General features: G+C 38.1%; 1 protein-coding gene and 1 long non-coding RNA gene across 4 annotated transcripts; one reads left to right on the top strand and one right to left on the bottom strand.

The window, feature by feature from the left end:
* Positions 1–3,974: 3,974 nt before the first annotated feature.
* Positions 3,975–8,025, top strand: LOC112200629. 3 transcript variants are annotated; one of them, XR_005809619.1, is made up of 4 exons: positions 3,975–4,670; positions 5,352–5,427; positions 6,547–6,619; positions 7,393–8,025. It is a non-coding gene; the product is annotated as an uncharacterized LOC112200629 (long non-coding RNA). The 3 variants fall into 3 exon arrangements; XR_005809618.1 differs by having other exon boundaries at positions 6,532–6,619; XR_002936397.2 differs by lacking the exon at positions 6,547–6,619.
* A 734-nt stretch (positions 8,026–8,759) lies between these two features.
* On the bottom strand, positions 8,760–17,316 carry LOC112200703 (stemmadenine O-acetyltransferase). Its single transcript, XM_024341714.2, has 3 exons — positions 16,401–17,316; positions 12,247–12,274; positions 8,760–9,102 (listed from the first exon to the last, which is right to left on the bottom strand). The coding sequence occupies exons 1-3, from the start codon at positions 17,314–17,316 to the stop codon at positions 8,763–8,765; spliced, it is 1,284 nt and encodes a 427-aa protein (XP_024197482.1). The 3' UTR covers positions 8,760–8,762.
* Between the last annotated feature and the right edge of the window lie 1,475 nt (positions 17,317–18,791).

Genomic DNA, 18,791 nt, shown 5'->3' with positions numbered 1-18,791 from the left:
AGGAAATGATTTTATTCTCCAACAGAGATTCATTCAGGATGAAGAAGCGATCGGCTTCACGAAAGGAGAACGGGTGTTCTGGGCAGACCGACTCACACATGCATTCAGTGTGGTAGGTCCCGGTTTTACTTCTCACTATCAGAGATCGCAACCGAATAGTGGTGATCTTACCCCCTACAAACCCAAATTCGAGCCCATACTCCAAATCAAACAACAAGAAGAATTGCTTGTTGAAGAATCCTCAGAAGAAGAAGAAGCTAGTGAAGATGAAGAAGCTAGTTTCATTCATGAACACAACCTCAAGCACTTTCAGAAAAAGCTTGAGTCTCAACAAATTCCCACTCTTGAAAAAATCAAGAAACTACTCGAGCAGAATGTGGATACAAATCCTCAAAAGTTTTGGGAAAAAGACCCAGTGGTCTGTGAATTAAAATTGCATGACATGAATGCTATCTGCCATGTCAAAGCCATTCCTCATTACAAAGAAGAAGATCAAAAAGAATTCAGGAAAGATATTGAAGATCTTCTGAACAAGAAATTGATTCAACCTTCCACTAGCCCTCATCATGCTCCAGCTTTCTACGTGAGAAATCATGCAGAAACTCTACGAGGAAAAGCTAGAATGGTGATTGACTACAGAGATGTCAACAAAAAGACTGTCAAAGATGGTTATCAAATTGCTCAAGTAAGAGTACTGATCAACCAGCTCAGAGGAGCCAAAGTCTTTTCGAAATTCGATGCAAAGTCGGGTTTCTGGCAAGTCAAGATGCATCCCGAGAGTGTACCTCTCACTGCATTTGGAACACCACAAGGTCATTACGAATGGTTGGTAATGCCTTTTGGTCTCAAGCAAGCTCCCTCAATCTTCCAAAGAAAGATGGACAACATCTTTAAGCATGTGGCGGAGTTCTGTGTTGTCTACATAGATGACATCCTTGTCTTCTCCAAAAATAAAGAAGAACACATGAAACACCTCCATGAGGTAGTAAAGCTGATAGTTCAGCATGGAATCATCCTAGGTGAAAAGAAAATCTTCTTTATCCTTGATGAAGTTGATTTCCTAGGAATAAACATCAAAAATGGAGTAATAAAACTCCAACCTCATATTCTTGAAAAGATCTGGAAATTCCCAGACAAAATTCCTGATGCTAAGAGTCTAGAGAGATTCCTTGGTGTCATAAATTATGGGAGAGATTTCATCCCTAAAATCTCAGGGTTAACAGCAATGTTATCTCCTAAGACAAGTTCCAAAAAAAAATGGAACTTCACAGAAGATGATGAAAAGATTGTGAAGCAGATAAAAAATCTCTGCAAAAACCTCCCTCCTCTCCAACAACCAGAAGAGAATGATGAAATTATCCTCCAGACAGATGCGAGCGATAATTACTGGTCCGGTGTTGTTCTGGCAAGAGCGCCTGGAACTAACATTGAAAAAATCTGCAAATTTTGTAGTGGCAAGTTCAGCCCTGCAGAACTGAATTATCCCACAGGAGAAAAAGAAATTTTGGCTGTCAAAAAAACGATTTTAAATTCACCAGCTTTTCTTGGAAAAACCTTTACTGTCCGCACCGATTGTGCCAGAGTAAAAAATTTCAAAAATTTTAAACTTGATAAAGCTGCTGATAGAGGAAGATTAGCAAACTGGCAATTATTTCTTAACCAATATGATTATAATGTTGAATTAATTGCAGGAAACAAGAATTATCTTCCAGACGCATTGACCAGGGAAATGGCAATGTTTAGCCAAAGAGAAGACGACGAAGGTCGTAATCCCAGAAGCAGAAGGACTGGGAAAGAACATGAGCATCAAGAAGATCCTATGGAAACCAAAGAAAAAGTTCTTAAAAGGTTTCTGCTAAGTCCTAAAGGACTAGCCTCAACTGATCAATCCCAGGGTAAAGGATTGGCTAGCCCGTCTCAAACGGCAGACGGTAAAGGCTCATCAAGACCGTTGACGGCTGCTGCTTTGCCAAAAAGCAGACCAACTCCAACTGGAGTCATAAATGTTTTTAACTATGAATTAAGAACTTTTGACACTCCTGTGTTCAGAACTGGCAGGAGACTAGCTTATCACCAGAAGGCAATCCTGGATAATCTCTTATTTGCTTTTCAAGAAAGAAATAGTGGTCTAATGTTCCCGGCACTCTTTGCACTAGCTGAAGAGCTATACGAGAATGCCAGACCACAATTTGAAGAAAGTCATATACAGCAGAGTGCTGTAAGAAAAGAAAAAATTCTCTTCCTTGAAAGTCCAGAAAGTGCTAGAGTTCCTGTCATGGCACTTAATGAATCAGACTGGCATGAATTCCATAGTCTGATAGGAAGACATAATCCAGAAGACCTAGTTCCTCCAACTCTCTTTATTGTTTCAGGTCCTTATGTTGGAAGATATCTGGTTAATGTTCAGAGTGAACATCCTCAAGAACACAAGCTCTGGCTTGTTGAAAATGGTTTTGTCCATAATCTGTGGACTAAAACAAATGATGATCTAAAAGGTTTGCCGCCTATCATTGTCAATACAGTCAAAAATGTAAGAAAAAATGACTGTATGCTTCGACTGAAGTTCAGATCCACTCCTCCAGAATGGATCCAGAAGGCAAACGGTGAAGTTGAATATATTCCTCCTTATCATTATGTAAGAATTATTCAAAGGAAATATCTTCAACCAGCCTGTGTAGGGTACAATGGCCAACCAAACTCAAGCATTCCATGGATGAAGGCCATGACTCTAGAATATATCAAAAAGATCATCTCTGAGGATACCTACAATACCTTCCTGGCAGCAGGAGAAAAAATTATCATCACTGCTTACGATCATCCTGACGTAGTCAGCAGTGACTTATTCCTATCTCTTACCAGAAAGGAGATAGATTCGACACTGGCATGCTTACGATGGGTGGAAAAACTTGAAACTGACAACCACTACAAGATGTATGTTGATACAGATGTCGAAGACAATGCAACAACAGTAAGGATGGCCCAGGCAGATAACGACTCGTTTGTCCTTGGTCACAATTCAGAAACCGACGAGAACATGTGAAGCAGCAGGTGTAGAGAACACCGAAAGTCCTTTTGGATTTTTCCCAAAAGTGACTTTTGCTTTTCAAAAAGTAGGTGAAAAAACATTTCACCTAAAGGAATCTGCTTTTTCCCCGGCCGACCTCCACCAGCAGGAGCACTAAGGAAAGCAGGAAATCACGGAGTCGTTCTGTACATTTTATTGTTTTGAATTGTAATTTGAGTTCCGCTCCCTATATAAGGAGCTTTAGCTTCTCTTAGAAGGCATTCGAAGAGAAAGGCATTAGTTCTATATTCGAAAATCTCTAAGATCAGCATATCTTAGTAGCAGTAGCAGTCCGTCTGTGGACACAGTGTGCTTTCTATTACAAGTAAGTGTTTGTAAATCAGTTATGAGTAGCTAAAACAGCTTCTAGCTGTTTGCCCAAGAGTGAGGCTCTGGGTTCTGTATCTGTATTTATGTTTGAATAAATAAATTCAGTTTGTGCCCAGTACTCTGTCACAAAAATATTTTACTGTTTTTGCATCTATGTTTTGGTAGCAGTAGCAGTCAGTAAGCAGTAGCAGTCTTTCTATAAAAAATGACCCCTATCATACTAAGGCAGCAGTGATTCCGCCCTGGTAGTAGCCGCTTAGACAGGAAGTCGTTAGGTGAAATTGTGGCATGTTGAAGGCTAGTCCTTAGGCTGATACTGTGTTAGTTTGGAAAAGAAATAGGCTGATACTGTGTACTATAGCTGATACTATGTAAAAAGCAAAGAAGGTAAAAGGAGAATAGTGTCTGTCCTTAATTGTATAGTAGAAAAGGTTGTGGACTTAGTTGTCAAAAAATATGTTGTCTGGTAGTGCTTTGTAGTTGACCCTATTTTCTTCTGCATGCTTCAAGCATTTCTTTATAGGCTCTTTAAAGAGTTAGCTGGGCTTGCTTTTTCTTTTTCCCACCGCCCCTCCTCCTTGCCATTATTCTGTAATAACCTAGTTTTTTAATCAAAGAAAATTTAGTGGCAAACACCTTTGATCAAAGGTAGGGTGTTCCGTGATTTAAGCAATAGTGGATCAATCAAGACCGGTGCTTTATTTCTTACATGATTATGCATAATTGAAAAGCTTAATAGACGAACTCTCTCTCTCGGCCGAACCCAGAAAAACAGAGCAATTGTTCTCCAAGCTTGTTCTCCCTCCACCGGCCACCAAACAGCGTCGGACCACCTCCATTAACTTCGTATTGGCCTTGCTCAGCTTTCAGAGGCAGCCTTGTGCGGAAAAACGGCCTCCAGCGACGGCGGAAAGCTCCGCCCGGTTTGAGCTCGTTTTGGTTTCATGCTTGATATCTCAAGCTACAGGTCGCCAATCATCACCAAACTTCATCCTCGAGCTCATCTCAACCTCCTGAAGCTCCCAGAAGTATCCTTTCAAGGCGTCACTGCGCGTGGTGGAGGCTGGAAGCCAGACCCGATCTAAATCGAAACCGAGCTATCGATCCAGATATCTCGAGCTACATACCACCATTTCTTGTGATTCTTGAACTGATGAGCTCGGCTTGAGTTTCTGAACAAATATCCAGAAGGGATCGAAGCGATTTGTTGAAATTTTTACATCGATCGGAGCACATACCGGATTCTGGCAAAATTCCGGCCACCGTGAGTATTTTGGTAATTTTCGATCACTTCCAGTTATTTTCTGATCTTTAGCTAGTTAAGAAAAATTATCAGCATGTTAATATGAAGAAGAGCAGCCCGGCCCCGACACCATTGGTGGTGGTCCGCGGTGGCTCTGCCACTAACTCCGACATCCCTTTCTGGCCAGCTCCGGGGGTCACAAGAACAATTTCTGTGCATTTTCAGATTCTACATTTCGATACGATCATTTCGATATATTATACACAATTTTTGGATATCGTATGATTATGTTATGAATTTTTACATTTCGATCGATTTCAATCGTTCGATTTATGATCTGTGAAGATCTGACCGTCCGATGGACTTGTAATTTTGTTATGTTGATCGTATGACTATCCCAGTGACTTTGTGTGGTCATGGGTCGTATAATTGTAAAAAGATAATTTGGAAGGCGATTCGTGAGAATCCGACCGTCGGATTTTCATATAAATTTGTGGAGATGTTAGTAAGGGTGATTCAGGAAGATCCGACCGTTGGATCTTCGTGATAATTTAGGAGTATGATCCTAAGGGCGATCTGTGAGGATCCGACAGTTGGATCATCATTTTATTTTGATCCGACCGTTGGATCATCGTTTAATTTCGATCCGACTGTTAGATCGTTGTCTAATTATGTTTATGAGTTGTTGGCTAAGTTAAGATCGTATTGGATTAGGTGATCGACTGATTGATTTGGCGGACGATTCGTGAAATCGTTGTTGAGCTGTTAAGAAGACGTAGCTGGATTAGAGGTGAGTAAACCTCACGTGGTTCATATTACGAACCGAGTACTTTTAATTACTTTATTTTTGTCGTAATTGTGTGAAAATATTTATGGAATAAATATTTGTTTTAAATCATATGGACTTGATCAACTACGGTCTATAGGTAAGTAAAATGATTTAATTATACAAAATGAATTTCCCGATTTTTTTGTGTGAACTATAGTTGGTATTAGTGATCATTCATGAGTGGGTGATTACGTATATATAAATATATATATATATATATATATTTACGTGATTATATGTGGAATGATGTGACATTGAAGAGTGTGGAATTGGGATGATTAAATTATTATGGATTGAAATGTGACTTACCATCTTTATATGTAATGATCATGATTAATTAGTCATGTTGATATTATGGTTGACATTGGGGGATGTATAGAGTTGGAAAATGTAGGGTTCTAAGGACAGTCTGTCCGAAGTTCGACAGTTAAGGATAATCGGAGTGTTTGTGTTCTGAGGACTGGGGTGTCCGAAGTTCGACGGTTAAGGATAACCGGAGTGGTTGTGTTCTGAGGATGGGGATGTCCGAAGTTCGACGGTTTATTATTAACCGAAGTATATGGTTCTGCGGACAGGGATGTCTCGAAGTTTGACGGTTTATTATTAACGTAAGTATATTGTTCTGAGGACGGGGATGTCCGAAGTTCGACGGTTTGTTATTAACCGGAGTTTATTGTTCTGAGGACAGGTATGTCCAAAGTTCGACGGTTTATTATTAACCGAAGTATGTCGTATTACTTAAGCCTAGGCCAAGGTGATAGGTAGCGATATAGTTAGAGCTCTAACGTGTGGTTGGGATGGACCAAAGTGGTGTTATATGGGGTTGAGTGGTTGTAGGACCAAAGTGGTGTATTATGATTAGAGGATTGTGAAAATGTATTGCTTGTGGATTTCCGTGAGTTGTTTGATGTCTCCTTGCAGACGTGAGATTGTTGGTTGTTACTTGAGTTATAAGAATTGTAATTTAATAAATCAACAGTTCATTCTCATTTACTCATACGAGCTGTCAAAAGCTTATCGGGTTTGGTGTTGTTGCAATCCCGGTACACTATTCAAATTGTGTAGCGGGTAATCCTGCAGGTGAGGAGAATCAGGGCGGTGATCGTGCGGGTTAGAGTATTTGTTTTGGTTTTACAGCTTTTGTAATTGTGAGGTGAGTTATGCTCATTGAGCCTTACAATTTGATTGGTAAGAGTTTGCTGTAATAAATAACTTGAGGATTTGGTTTATGTAATATTGAGAGGTGTGAAGTGTGGTTGTTTATTTCAAGGGAAAAAAATTCAGGACGTTTATTTGATGTTGTTGTTTAATTCATGTTTCGAATTTGAATTTGTTATTCAAAATTCGGGGCGTGACATATTCACATATCTACAATTGTCACAACTCAGAGCTATTGCCCCTCGCTTCATCAGTGTGCAATGGACTCCACCGTTGCACCCTTGCCTAAAGATAAATATTGATGGCTCCTTTAGGAGCTTTGACTTGCCCAGGTTTGGTGGAATAGTGCGGAACCAGGGGTGGCCCTGGGGTAGTGCAAGTGGTGCGGCCGCGCTAGGCCTCCAATCTCGTGAGGCCTCAGATCTCAGAATATGTGTATATAACATATATTAACCAAAAATGTCAAACAATTTAATGAAACGCGAAGTAGTCTAGTTGGCCAAGTCACTATCCACTTTCCACCCATGACTTGTGTTCGATCTGTAGTTATCTCTCTTTTATTTATGTTTTTTTTCATTTTTTTGCTTTTCCTTTTTACATTCTCATGTCTTTTCATTTCTTTTTCGGCTAATTTTCCTATCTATTATGTTTTTCATTCTTATATATTATTTTTATTTGCCTTGTTATATTAATTTGACCAAGTTTTTATATATAATATATTTTTTTTATGTTGGAATTAGTAAGGCCTCATTTAGATTTTTGCTCCAGGCCTCCACAACTTCAAGTCCGGCCCTGTGCGGAACCATGACAGTATGTTTGTGCTAGCTTTCTCTTTGAAGGTTAGAGTGTTCAATAAGATTTTAGCTTTTCTTGAAGCAATTCATGTTGCAAAGCAAAGAAACTGGATTGACTTATGGGTTGAGTCTGATTCCATGATAGTGATACGGTTTTTCAAGTCTCCCAATCTTATTCCTTGGAGGTTGCGAACAAGGTGGCTAAATGGGTTCACAGACGCGCAATATGCGCTTACAGGTGACCCATACTTTTCGAGAAGGAAATGTTCCCGCCGACGTCTTGGCTAACTATGGTGCGTCCAATGCTGGAGCTCATATATGGGACTCTCTCCCTCCATTCCTTGTGCCTTCATTGGACGTGACTTCTCTGGTAGAGTGGCTTATAGGTTCAGATGAGCTTTTTGCTTCTTGTTTCATGTCTTGGTTTTTTGTTGCCATTGTATTGGTTGTATGGATCAGGAAATTTCTAGAATGTTTTTTTGCATGGTTTGCATATATGGTTTTTGTTCTGGGCATGGCTTTGCTTACGTCCTCCAGCCCGTATGTAATTTTTTCTCCTTATCAATAATACTTCAAGAGAGGACGTTGAGCTAGTCCTCTTCCTGCTTCTTTAAAAAAAAAATGTTACAAAAAATATGTACAGCCTTTCTTTTTTCCTTGTGATCCACTCTTGTTTACCATCTCTTTTTGACGTTCTTATCGTTGCTATGATTGAAGGAATTAGATGCAACTTTCTTCTAATTGAAATAGAGTATTCGTCTTCAAATTACTTAATTACCCGTGATTATAACTTTAAATTTATAAACGAGATCTCTATATTGGAATTTTGAATCTAACTCTACATTGGGTTTCCGTAATCTATTCACCGTGTAGACAAAATAAAAAATAAAAATTAAAACCCCAAGAAGATATGAATAAGCCCTAAATCAAAATTTACATGCACAGCATCCTAAAGATTTAAGAAAAATTTAGTGGTTTTTCACTCTGCAAAGTTGCTTTTTACCAGGAGACCCAAACCCCAGAGCAATCACAGAATCACTGATATGAACAGAGTCTAATTACAGCAGCAACACCAAACCAATTTATTTTTTTGGTTGCAACACCAAACCAATTTACTTGGGGCAAATTACAAGAGGTCGGTACAGAAAATACATAAAGCTAGACTTGGTCTTTTTCAACAGCTAAATGACCAGTTCTGATTTACTACGCGGAGACCAATTTGAAATTTTGAATTGTAATACAGAAACTACTTCTAGGTAGTACGGACGTACCATAAGTAGGAAAAAACATACTTCGCCTCACACCTTCATATTTTGCACTGTCCACAACACATACTAATTTTGCTTAGACGTTCAGCACCGCACTTGGAGACACATAAGCGAAGAGCTCCACATCGCTCTCAAACTTAGTCATGACTTCCTCCTCCAAGCTAATATAAGCCTCAATTCCACCACCCTCTTTGGTATCCATGAAGTTCACTAGGTTCTTGAACGTCAGTGCCGGTGACCCCACCCACGTAGGCCTCCCCCAACCAAAATCGTTATCGTACAGAGGAAACCAGCAATAACTACTGAAGCTAATTATAACGTGCTCGCCTTTAGCAAAACTTTTAGCATGGGTCTTTATGGAACTCAAATGCTCATCACCTTTTTGTAGTTTTCTCACGTACTCATTGTCGATCTTGCTTATCACTTCTCGTATACCATGTGTAATTACCGGATGGAACAAAATTGATAGAGTTTGAGTAATGACAGTTATTCAAACAAGCAACAACACAAATAAAAGAACACAAGACTTGCTGACGCAGTGTAAACCTCTCCACTGAGGAAACTTCACTGCGTGGCTTTTAACGTAGCCAACACGAGAATCAAATCCAATATGAATCAAATCGTTACAGATCACAAGTAGTGGTATTCAACACAACCACATTGACTAGCAACAATGCTAACTTGCTCACAACTGTAAAAGACCTATTCTAAACAACTATGAAGCAATCTGTATAGATGAAGAAATCTGGACACGCCTTCAGATTCAATCTTGCCTTGAAGCCTCACTGATCTCAATCACATATGCAAGTGATGAATGCAGTGAACAAGCAGTATGATCAATCAATCAAACAAACAATGAGAGTTTTGTAAAACAGTTAGTGCAGACTATGCAGCACAATTAAAATTCTCAATCAGAAAACTCTGCCTCTCATAATGCAGTTTCAAAACCTTTTATAGAAGATAAAGACTCCCCCTCAATCCAATCACATTAAACACCGATTGAGATAAACATGGAAAGGTTTTTCAAAACAACATGCAATCACAATCTTTTATCTGATATGTATTCAAAACAATTCTAAATGCAGATAAGATTTTCTAAACTCCTTTCCTTAAACACTATTTGAATTGGAGAGTTTAGACCCACAATATATGCATCAATCACATGCAAATTGATATGATATGCAAATTAAAAGCTCTCTAAACCTAGACCATATTTTCAGAATTATATGGAGAAAGAATCGTGTACAATCAATGCGTCTAACCCTAATTGATTCCTATTAGGAAAGATCTTTTTAACAAAAGATTGCCAATTAAAATAAACAGACCTAAATCAATTAGGTCTTCAATGGGACGATTTTAACTGGTGAAAAAAATCTTTGCATAATAAAATTTAAGAATAGAAAGATACTTTCCAAAAACAAACACCTAGGACTGACTCAAGGATTGCAACACATATTGCAATCCCAATGCATATGTTGACTCATGAGATGCATTTACCTGTAACATATTTGAGATCAGTATTAGGCCCTTTTCCAGCTTCTTCAGTGATGAATTGTCATGATATACTTCACTAGCTTTGTATGGGAATGCCAACAAATAACATGTACAAAATCTTGTACTTACAATCTCCCCCTTTGGCATTCCTATACAAAACACATCTAATTAATACAAACTCCCCTCAACAAGTACTTGAGGATCCTCACTTGGGAAGAAGCCTGCAATTCCTGTAACACTTATCACACACACCTTGTAAAAGCAAGTTAAAGATAAGGCATAGGAATGTCAACGCAATTTCAAGATCAATATCAAAAGATTTAAACAATCAAAGCACAAGTTGATCAAATTCACCAATATTCTCCCCCTTTTTGTCTAGGAATGACAAAGGCAACCTTCAGCTTGTAGTTAATGAACAAGTGAGAGCACAACATAATAAAACCGAACATGTAGACACAGCTTGTGAATGAACCCAAGAATACCAGCTCTTGTGCTGCTCGTACTTGAGTGAATAAATAGAGGAGCATGCAACAAGGAACAAAAGCACATACTTCAAATATTTCATTCCGATATCATCATATTCCTTTGTCTTATTCCCTGCATGGGACTCAGAACCTCAACATTGGTATCTTCCCACTTCTATCAATCTCTATGTGCATGGCCTTCCCAATTTTCCAAAATTTAATGCAGCAGCCAACTCCAGAGCTTGCAAGAACCATCCATGAATTCATTGTCAAGTAGACAGATGAAGATAACGAACTAGCTTATGAAGCACACAAAAACTGAATATCGTTTTTTTTTTTTTTTTTTTTTTTTATATATATTTTTTTTAATTTTTATATATATATCGAAAACACAAAACTAACAACTTAAAAATAGCAAAAATGTTTCAATTTTCTTCCCCCCACACATAAACCAAATATTGTCCTCAATGTTTGACAAATAATCACATGTAATGAAAAGATTTAAGTATAGAAAGAGAGAGAAAAGAAAGCAACAAAAACAAGTATAGTTAAGAAAAGTAGAGAATGCTCCCTCTTATAGACCTCCCAATGCACACAACCTTTGGAGACGAACTAAAGACACAAACCTCAAGGCTAATTAAGCCTTGACTTCCTAACATAAGCTCCATGCCAAACATGCTCCAAAGGTACTCCAATAATGCTCAAAGACAATAGGAAACATCACTTGTCACAAACTGATTTCAGCTAAAACCTTGCAGCAGTCCTACTTCCGAGGCTTATAGCTCATCCATTCAGAATCGGAATCCAAAGATCCTACTTGGAGATGAAAGTTCATATTCAGGGCTTTCTGTACATATGTGGCGCGAATTCTAAGTCCAAGGGATGTGAAAACTAGAGACCTGCAAAGTTAGCAAAAAAATACAAAAAAACTGTCAGAATGCTGACAGAATGTCCTTTGTCCATTCAAACCTGAATACCGGAAGCTACAGGGGTCACATTCAGAAACCCTTTGGTATGAATGAAGTAGACATCTGGGGCTTCAAATACATATAAGGCTTGTCTCATTTGGACCCCGGGAATTATCCCCTGTTTTGCGCTTTATGTGGCTCAGCTGCCCAGTTTTCTGGTTTTCTGCCCTGACCTTTCTGTACTCAACTGGAAACTGCAGACTCATTAGAACTCAGAATTTCTATCTGTCAACTCCATTGGAAAATAGACTCCTGGGGCTTTTGATCCATGTATGGTACGTCTTCTGATTCCAAGTGAGCTGTGAACCCTAGCCGTTCAAAATGAACCGATTCGCGAGCCAGAAAAACTGTTTCGGTCAACAGTGATCTTCTTCTATCTTTCCTCAACTATATGACCTGCACACACACTAAAAACATAAAAAGGAACCAGAAAAGAAGCAAAGAAATTGAAAAGAAGATTGAGGTAAACTATAACACCCTTTTAACATAAAAGTTTCCTATGCCGTTGCCATCTCCTCATCCATTCATTGGATTGCCTCCCAATTAGTGCTTGGTTTCATGTCATACAAGCGCACTTTCATTTCCAAATTCATTGAACTTCTCATGTTCAGTAATCAGTGACCTATTCAATGACCTGATCGGTGACCTGATTGGCTTCACCACTGAAACCAAAATCATTTACACGGTTTTTGTCCACGGGATAGACCCATCTCTGGTATATGTATATCAGAAATATGATATCATCACAGAACACACAAAAAAGCGATGCAACATTGACATTTTTATGACAAATGCAACTTATGTAGCGGAAGCTATGTAGAAGGAGGATCACCAGTAGATGTTTCGCAATAGACACCAGCCCAAGAAGAATCAATCAGAGAAAGATAGCCCAAGTATCAATACTCCCCCTAAGTGTGATCATGTGATGAGAGATGCAAGGATGAAATGCAAACACACAATGAGTGGGTTGTATCCAAATGTTAAGAACAGATTTAATTCGCATAGCTTTTCCAACAAGAGCAATACCACTTAATCATAAACAAGAGTGCAACAAAATAAGTTCACACGAGTGAATTGATTCCGACAATCACAAGGTAAGATAGAGGGTGATCGAGTATTCTATACCTCTTGTTGTGAAGAGTGAACATATCTCAAGATGGGGTGTGTAATATTTGTGGAAACCTGAAAACCAAGCCTCACATACGAAACAAATTTAAGCACGTAAACTATATTCCCCCTTATAACACCGTGAGGGCATGATTTTGAATTTTTCTTTTGGCCTTTCACACAAAGTAACATTTTTGCTCAAGAAGACTACGACCCATGTAACGAGTATTAAGCTAGCAGCTCCCAAGTCAGATGACTTTAGGGTACTAGATGTAACAAGGACATCCCAAAGAGCACATCTACTCGAGTCAATAGTCTCATAATCCACCGGGGTGACCAAACCATTCCCGTTTCTTCCCAATCCTCATATCGTTCGTCACGACCGAGGGCTGTTTACTTTGGCAATAGCCTGGCCATGCTCCAAAAAACATTCTTTTTTTTTTTTTTTTTTTTTTTTCAAGGAGCAGCAAAAATGAGGAAATATTCCGTACAAGAGTATTGAGAACAGGCCAACCAACAAATATGACTTACCACCACTTAGAGTATGTGTGCATGTGAGGATTCAAGGTGATAGAGAATATGTTGTTCAAGCTCACAATTACAGAGTGATGCAGGAACAAATTCAAAACATGCTAAGCAGCTCATTGCACACAGATTTAAGAAAAGGAGTAGAGCCCTCGTCAATCTAAGTTCAAATTAATCTGTCAGACACTTAGGGATACAAATCACAATCTTGAATTTCCAGAAACTGATCCTAACAATGCAGAAACGGAAATAATAATGCACCTATACTACCATGAAGACATACAACATGAATGCATGCAAAATGGATCAAGCGAAGTGAGAGTATCAATACTTAGAGCATCCACCAACGGTGCTTCTAAGTGATTCAAATTGAGTTCTGTCTAAAGGCCTAGTAAACGAATTAGACAATTTGTGTTCAGTACGTAGGAACGAAAGCAAGCTCAAGCATATTATCAAGATTATTCATATGAGCAGAAAAATAATTATTTGAACCCTTTTTAATCCAGATTTGCTTCTGCTTCAAATTCTGCTCTTTGGGGATTGCAATCCTGCTAATCAACTTCAGATGCTCTTTCAGCTCTGCTTGCAGCGATGCAGTTGAGCCTATTTTTGATGCTTTCCTCTGATTTTGAGTGACCCTGCGGAGCATATTACATCTAGGACGTATGTGTCCCAATTTTCCGCAGAAATGACAAGTGGGAGTGAAACTTTTTGAGTTATGAATATACCTAGGCTGACGCACAGATATGTGACTGTCAGAACTTACCTGAGTTCTCCTTTGATGAGGTGGAGGTGCTGAATCAAATTTAGGCTTTTGAGGAAGAGTTGGGGGATGAGTTTCTTGGTCATTTGATGAGCTTGAGTGCACACTTGAGCTCACACCTTTCACAAAGTTAGAACGATTGATTTTTGCACCTTTATGCCGCAACCTTTTCTTGTTGGTGTGTGGTTTTCCAATTCCAATCATTTTGGAAACCAAATCTGACCCTATTGAGAATTTGTTGAACTTTTCTTGAGACTCTTCAAGCTTGACCTGCAAACTCTCAATTTTAGAGGTTAGTGAGATATTCAGATTTGATTGGGCTTTAACTTCAACCTGAAGGGTTTTAATCCTGTCAATCAACTCAATACGCTCCACCTCCCAATTTTGGGAATTCATCTTATCCTGCAAAATATCAATTTTGTCAGTGTAAGCAAAGCGTTCACCTTCCCATTTTTCTTTGCATGATTCAAGATTTAACTCGGCCTTGATCTTTGCTTTTCTGATTTGCTCAATCTCGTTCTCAAGTTTAAGATTTCTTTTGAACATCACTCTTGAAGCTTTATACAGTTCCCTGCACTTATCATTAGTCACATCATCTGATATATCAAAAATCTTACCTTTACTGTTGGAATCGTCAGATGCCTCATGATAAGGTGAGGAGATGAAAGCAATATTCTCTTCTTCATTCTCAGTTTGAGAATTTTCCTCACTGTCGCTCCAAGTTGACTTAAGAGCCTTGTTATTTCGTGAGCTATATTTTCTGTTTCCACAATCAGAAGAGATATGACCAATACCACCACATTCATAACGTATAGGTTTTTCAACAACGCTTTTCTCTTTATCAAAATTATTGACTTTTGGGTTTTTGTCAATTCGTTTTTCAGATAATTGCCCCCTTTTTGATTCAGATATACTTTTTGAAGTACTACCATAAGAGTTTTTATTTTTCAGAAATTTTTTAAACTCTTTGGTTAGTAAAGCTAAATCCACAGAATCACTATCATCCACATCTTTCATTTTAACAGAAGAGATAGCAAAATTTTGTACCTTTTTCTTAGGCTTGAACCTCATCATGATCTTCCATTGCGAGTAATCTTCACCCTCAAAATATGGGGGACAATTTATCGAACTAGCAGCTCTGTCACATTCATGTTCCATCATGTCCTCAGATCTACTAAAAAGCTTTAGAACCCGCTCTGATGCCAATTGTAATTACCGGATGGAACAAAATTGATAGAGTTTGAGTAATGACAGTTATTCAAACAAGCAACAACACAAATAAAAGAACACAAGACTTGCTGACGCAGTGTAAACCTCTCCACTGAGGAAACTTCACTGCGTGGCTTTTAACGTAGCCAACACGAGAATCAAATCCAATATGAATCAAATCGTTACAGATCACAAGTAGTGGTATTCAACACAACCACATTGACTAGCAACAATGCTAACTTGCTCACAACTGTAAAAGACCTATTCTAAACAACTATGAAGCAATCTGTATAGATGAAGAAATCTGGACACGCCTTCAGATTCAATCTTGCCTTGAAGCCTCACTGATCTCAATCACATATGCAAGTGATGAATGCAGTGAACAAGCAGTATGATCAATCAATCAAACAAACAATGAGAGTTTTGTAAAACAGTTAGTGCAGACTATGCAGCACAATTAAAATTCTCAATCAGAAAACTCTGCCTCTCATAATGCAGTTTCAAAACCTTTTATAGAAGATAAAGACTCCCCCTCAATCCAATCACATTAAACACCGATTGAGATAAACATGGAAAGGTTTTTCAAAACAACATGCAATCACAATCTTTTATCTGATATGTATTCAAAACAATTCTAAATGCAGATAAGATTTTCTAAACTCCTTTCCTTAAACACTATTTGAATTGGAGAGTTTAGACCCACAATATATGCATCAATCACATGCAAATTGATATGATATGCAAATTAAAAGCTCTCTAAACCTAGACCATATTTTCAGAATTATATGGAGAAAGAATCGTGTACAATCAATGCGTCTAACCCTAATTGATTCCTATTAGGAAAGATCTTTTTAACAAAAGATTGCCAATTAAAATAAACAGACCTAAATCAATTAGGTCTTCAATGGGACGATTTTAACTGGTGAAAAAAATCTTTGCATAATAAAATTTAAGAATAGAAAGATACTTTCCAAAAACAAACACCTAGGACTGACTCAAGGATTGCAACACATATTGCAATCCCAATGCATATGTTGACTCATGAGATGCATTTACCTGTAACATATTTGAGATCAGTATTAGGCCCTTTTCCAGCTTCTTCAGTGATGAATTGTCATGATATACTTCACTAGCTTTGTATGGGAATGCCAACAAATAACATGTACAAAATCTTGTACTTACACCATGATATGGTTCCCTGGAACTTATTTGTAACGGTGCTGTCATGGCTATTCGGTAAAGGTTCCCAAAGGAATGGTGCGGCAGTGGTGGGTCGAACCTCGGCCGCAAGTTCACAGCATGAACCACCCTGTAAAACTTGTCAGCTGATCCAATATCTTTGGTAGCCTCCATAAATCGGCTCAAGATGAAACAAGATAAGGCCTCAACACGTGAAGGGCGTGTTACGTTCTTATGTGCTTGAACTTTTCTGAGCTCCTCTATGTTAGAGGCACTAAACACAAAGCGTTTTGTCACTTTGTTTCTTGTGATACCAGTGCGCGCATCAAATCCACTTAAATTCTTGGGAGGGAATAGTGTGGCGGAAATGAACTGCGGATGTGCTATGTTGGGTTCGCCACGGGCAGTGGCGGCCCAAGTTTTGCTGAACGTGAAGTATGATAACCCATCTGCGAGCTTGTGAGAAAGGCACTGAGCAATAGCAAAACCACCACATTGAAAGATGTTGAGCTGGATACCAAGGGCAAATTTGTTTGCCACATCGTCCAGTTCAAATGGCATGAGCTTGTTGAGTTCTCCGGGTATCGGATTGTCGAGAACATCTGAGAGTTTGCAGTTCACTTGAGCTTCAAGGTAGGGTATACCATTGTCGTTGCAATCCACGTGTTGGTTGCCATTGAGTCGTCCGGCTAGTGGGTAGAAAAGGGTTAAGACTTTGGCTAAGGAGGTCTTCAGGTGGTTGGATATTTCAGTGATGTTGGGTTGAGTTTTGGCATTGAATTCATAAAAGAGGAGCAAAGGGTTATAGACCGGGGGAGATACTTGATCAAGAAATGAGAACTGGTAATGGCGAAGATGGTCAGGGGTTGGAGAAGAAGGAGTGATAATCTGTTTGGAGATTACTTCAGCTTCTAACTTCATTATGCCCACCGATCTCTCCTTACTTTCTCGATCGAGTAGTTGTGGCAAAATGATATATCGGATTATGCTTCGGCTTTGTTTGGTTCGACCAGTGGTGTTTAGGTTGCTCCTACTTATACACATATGTAGGGCTACAAAGTCAAATTAAGTGTGATTGTTGCAATTGCGTGCGCTTATGGTGAAAATCTAAAACCGCTGGACGGTGGGTCCTCTGAGATGCAACCGTGGAGACTTTTTTCTTTCCAGTTTCTAGGTTTTTCTGCTTTTCCTATTCTAGTTTGACTTGGATGGAGATTATCCTTCCCTTTTCTGTTTGTATCTGGTGCCTCAGCTTTTTGCCGGGCTGGCTCTGCCCTTAGTGAAGTTATTCATTCCCAAAAAAAAAAAAAAATGGTGAAAATCGTAAACCAGATCCTTCTCCGGATTGCAATACATAATAAATTTTTCCACATATTAAACTTGTTGTGCTATTGCCTGATGAAGTTTGATTATCATGAATTGTAATTCTTGAAAAAAAAGACCATCTTATCTTTTTAAAATCTAATGGCTCTATATTATTTTGGCTTTCTTCTAAAAAAAAATTATTTTGATTTTTGTTCTTTTCATATTACACTCATGCTTAGATTTAAACAACAATTTTTTTTTCTTCAATCAAAAATAGAAAAAATTTCATGTAGTTTGATCAGTAAATTTGTACGTACATTCAATCAATAGATTTGCATAACACATGTTTGTGAATTCAAAGTTCGTTGGGTTCCTGCAAATTATGAAAATATTATGTGAAAAGTGAAAAGCACACATGCATGCATATGAATATATATATATATATATATATATATATATATATATTCATATGCATGCATGTGTGCTTTTCACTTTTCACATAATATTTTCATAATTTGCAGGAACCCAACAAATGAGGACTACTTGAGAACTTTTCGATTAATGGTTGTGAACTCATTTTTCGATTAAATTTTGGAAAATCAACCTTTAGATGTTTTATTCATGAGCAAATCACTTCTATAAATTTTCAACCAAATTGTAAATCGTTAAGGTATCGACCTATATCAAATAAATGGACGAATCAAATCTATCAATTTAAACTGTTCATGTTCATAAATAATACATCACTATTATAAATGCCCTAGTGATTTCCAATTTGGTTGAAAATTTTCATAAATGATCCACTCATAAATATCTAAATATATAGCTGTTGATTTGCTGAAATGTAATTGAAAAATGTGTCTCACAAAAAAGTCCTCAATCTCATCAGAGCCAATGAATCTCAACTGTTTAATTTTTAGGTCCTAATGTATAAATCATTTCAGCAAATTTTCAGCCAAATTGATGATCGTTAAGGTATCAAACTAGATTAAATCAATGAACGAACTGAATCTGTCCAACCTGAACCGTTCATGTTTATAATTGTAAATCGTAGTTATGAATGGCTTAACGATCATCAATTTGGCTGAAAA

The sequence above is a fragment of the Rosa chinensis genome, chromosome 4 (assembly GCF_002994745.2).
Source record: "Rosa chinensis cultivar Old Blush chromosome 4, RchiOBHm-V2, whole genome shotgun sequence".
Lineage (NCBI taxonomy): Eukaryota > Viridiplantae > Streptophyta > Magnoliopsida > Rosales > Rosaceae > Rosa > Rosa chinensis.
Note: the sequence above shows the minus strand (reverse complement) of the source record. Positions and strands in the feature narration are given on the sequence as shown.

What these genes read in the sequence shown, in the direction of transcription:
- LOC112200703 (XM_024341714.2), bottom strand. Translation starts at nt 17,316, where the DNA reads ATGAAGTTAGAAGCTGAAGTAATCTCCAAACAGATTATCACTCCTTCT. An exon ending in TTCCAGGGAACCATATCATG is followed by an intron (nt 12,275 to 16,400) that starts GTGTAAGTACAA and finishes TTTTGGTTTCAG; the next exon opens with TGGTGAAGCCAATCAGGTCA. An exon ending in CCAATCAGGTCACCGATCAG is followed by an intron (nt 9,103 to 12,246) that starts GTCATTGAATAG and finishes AGAAGTGATAAG; the next exon opens with CAAGATCGACAATGAGTACG.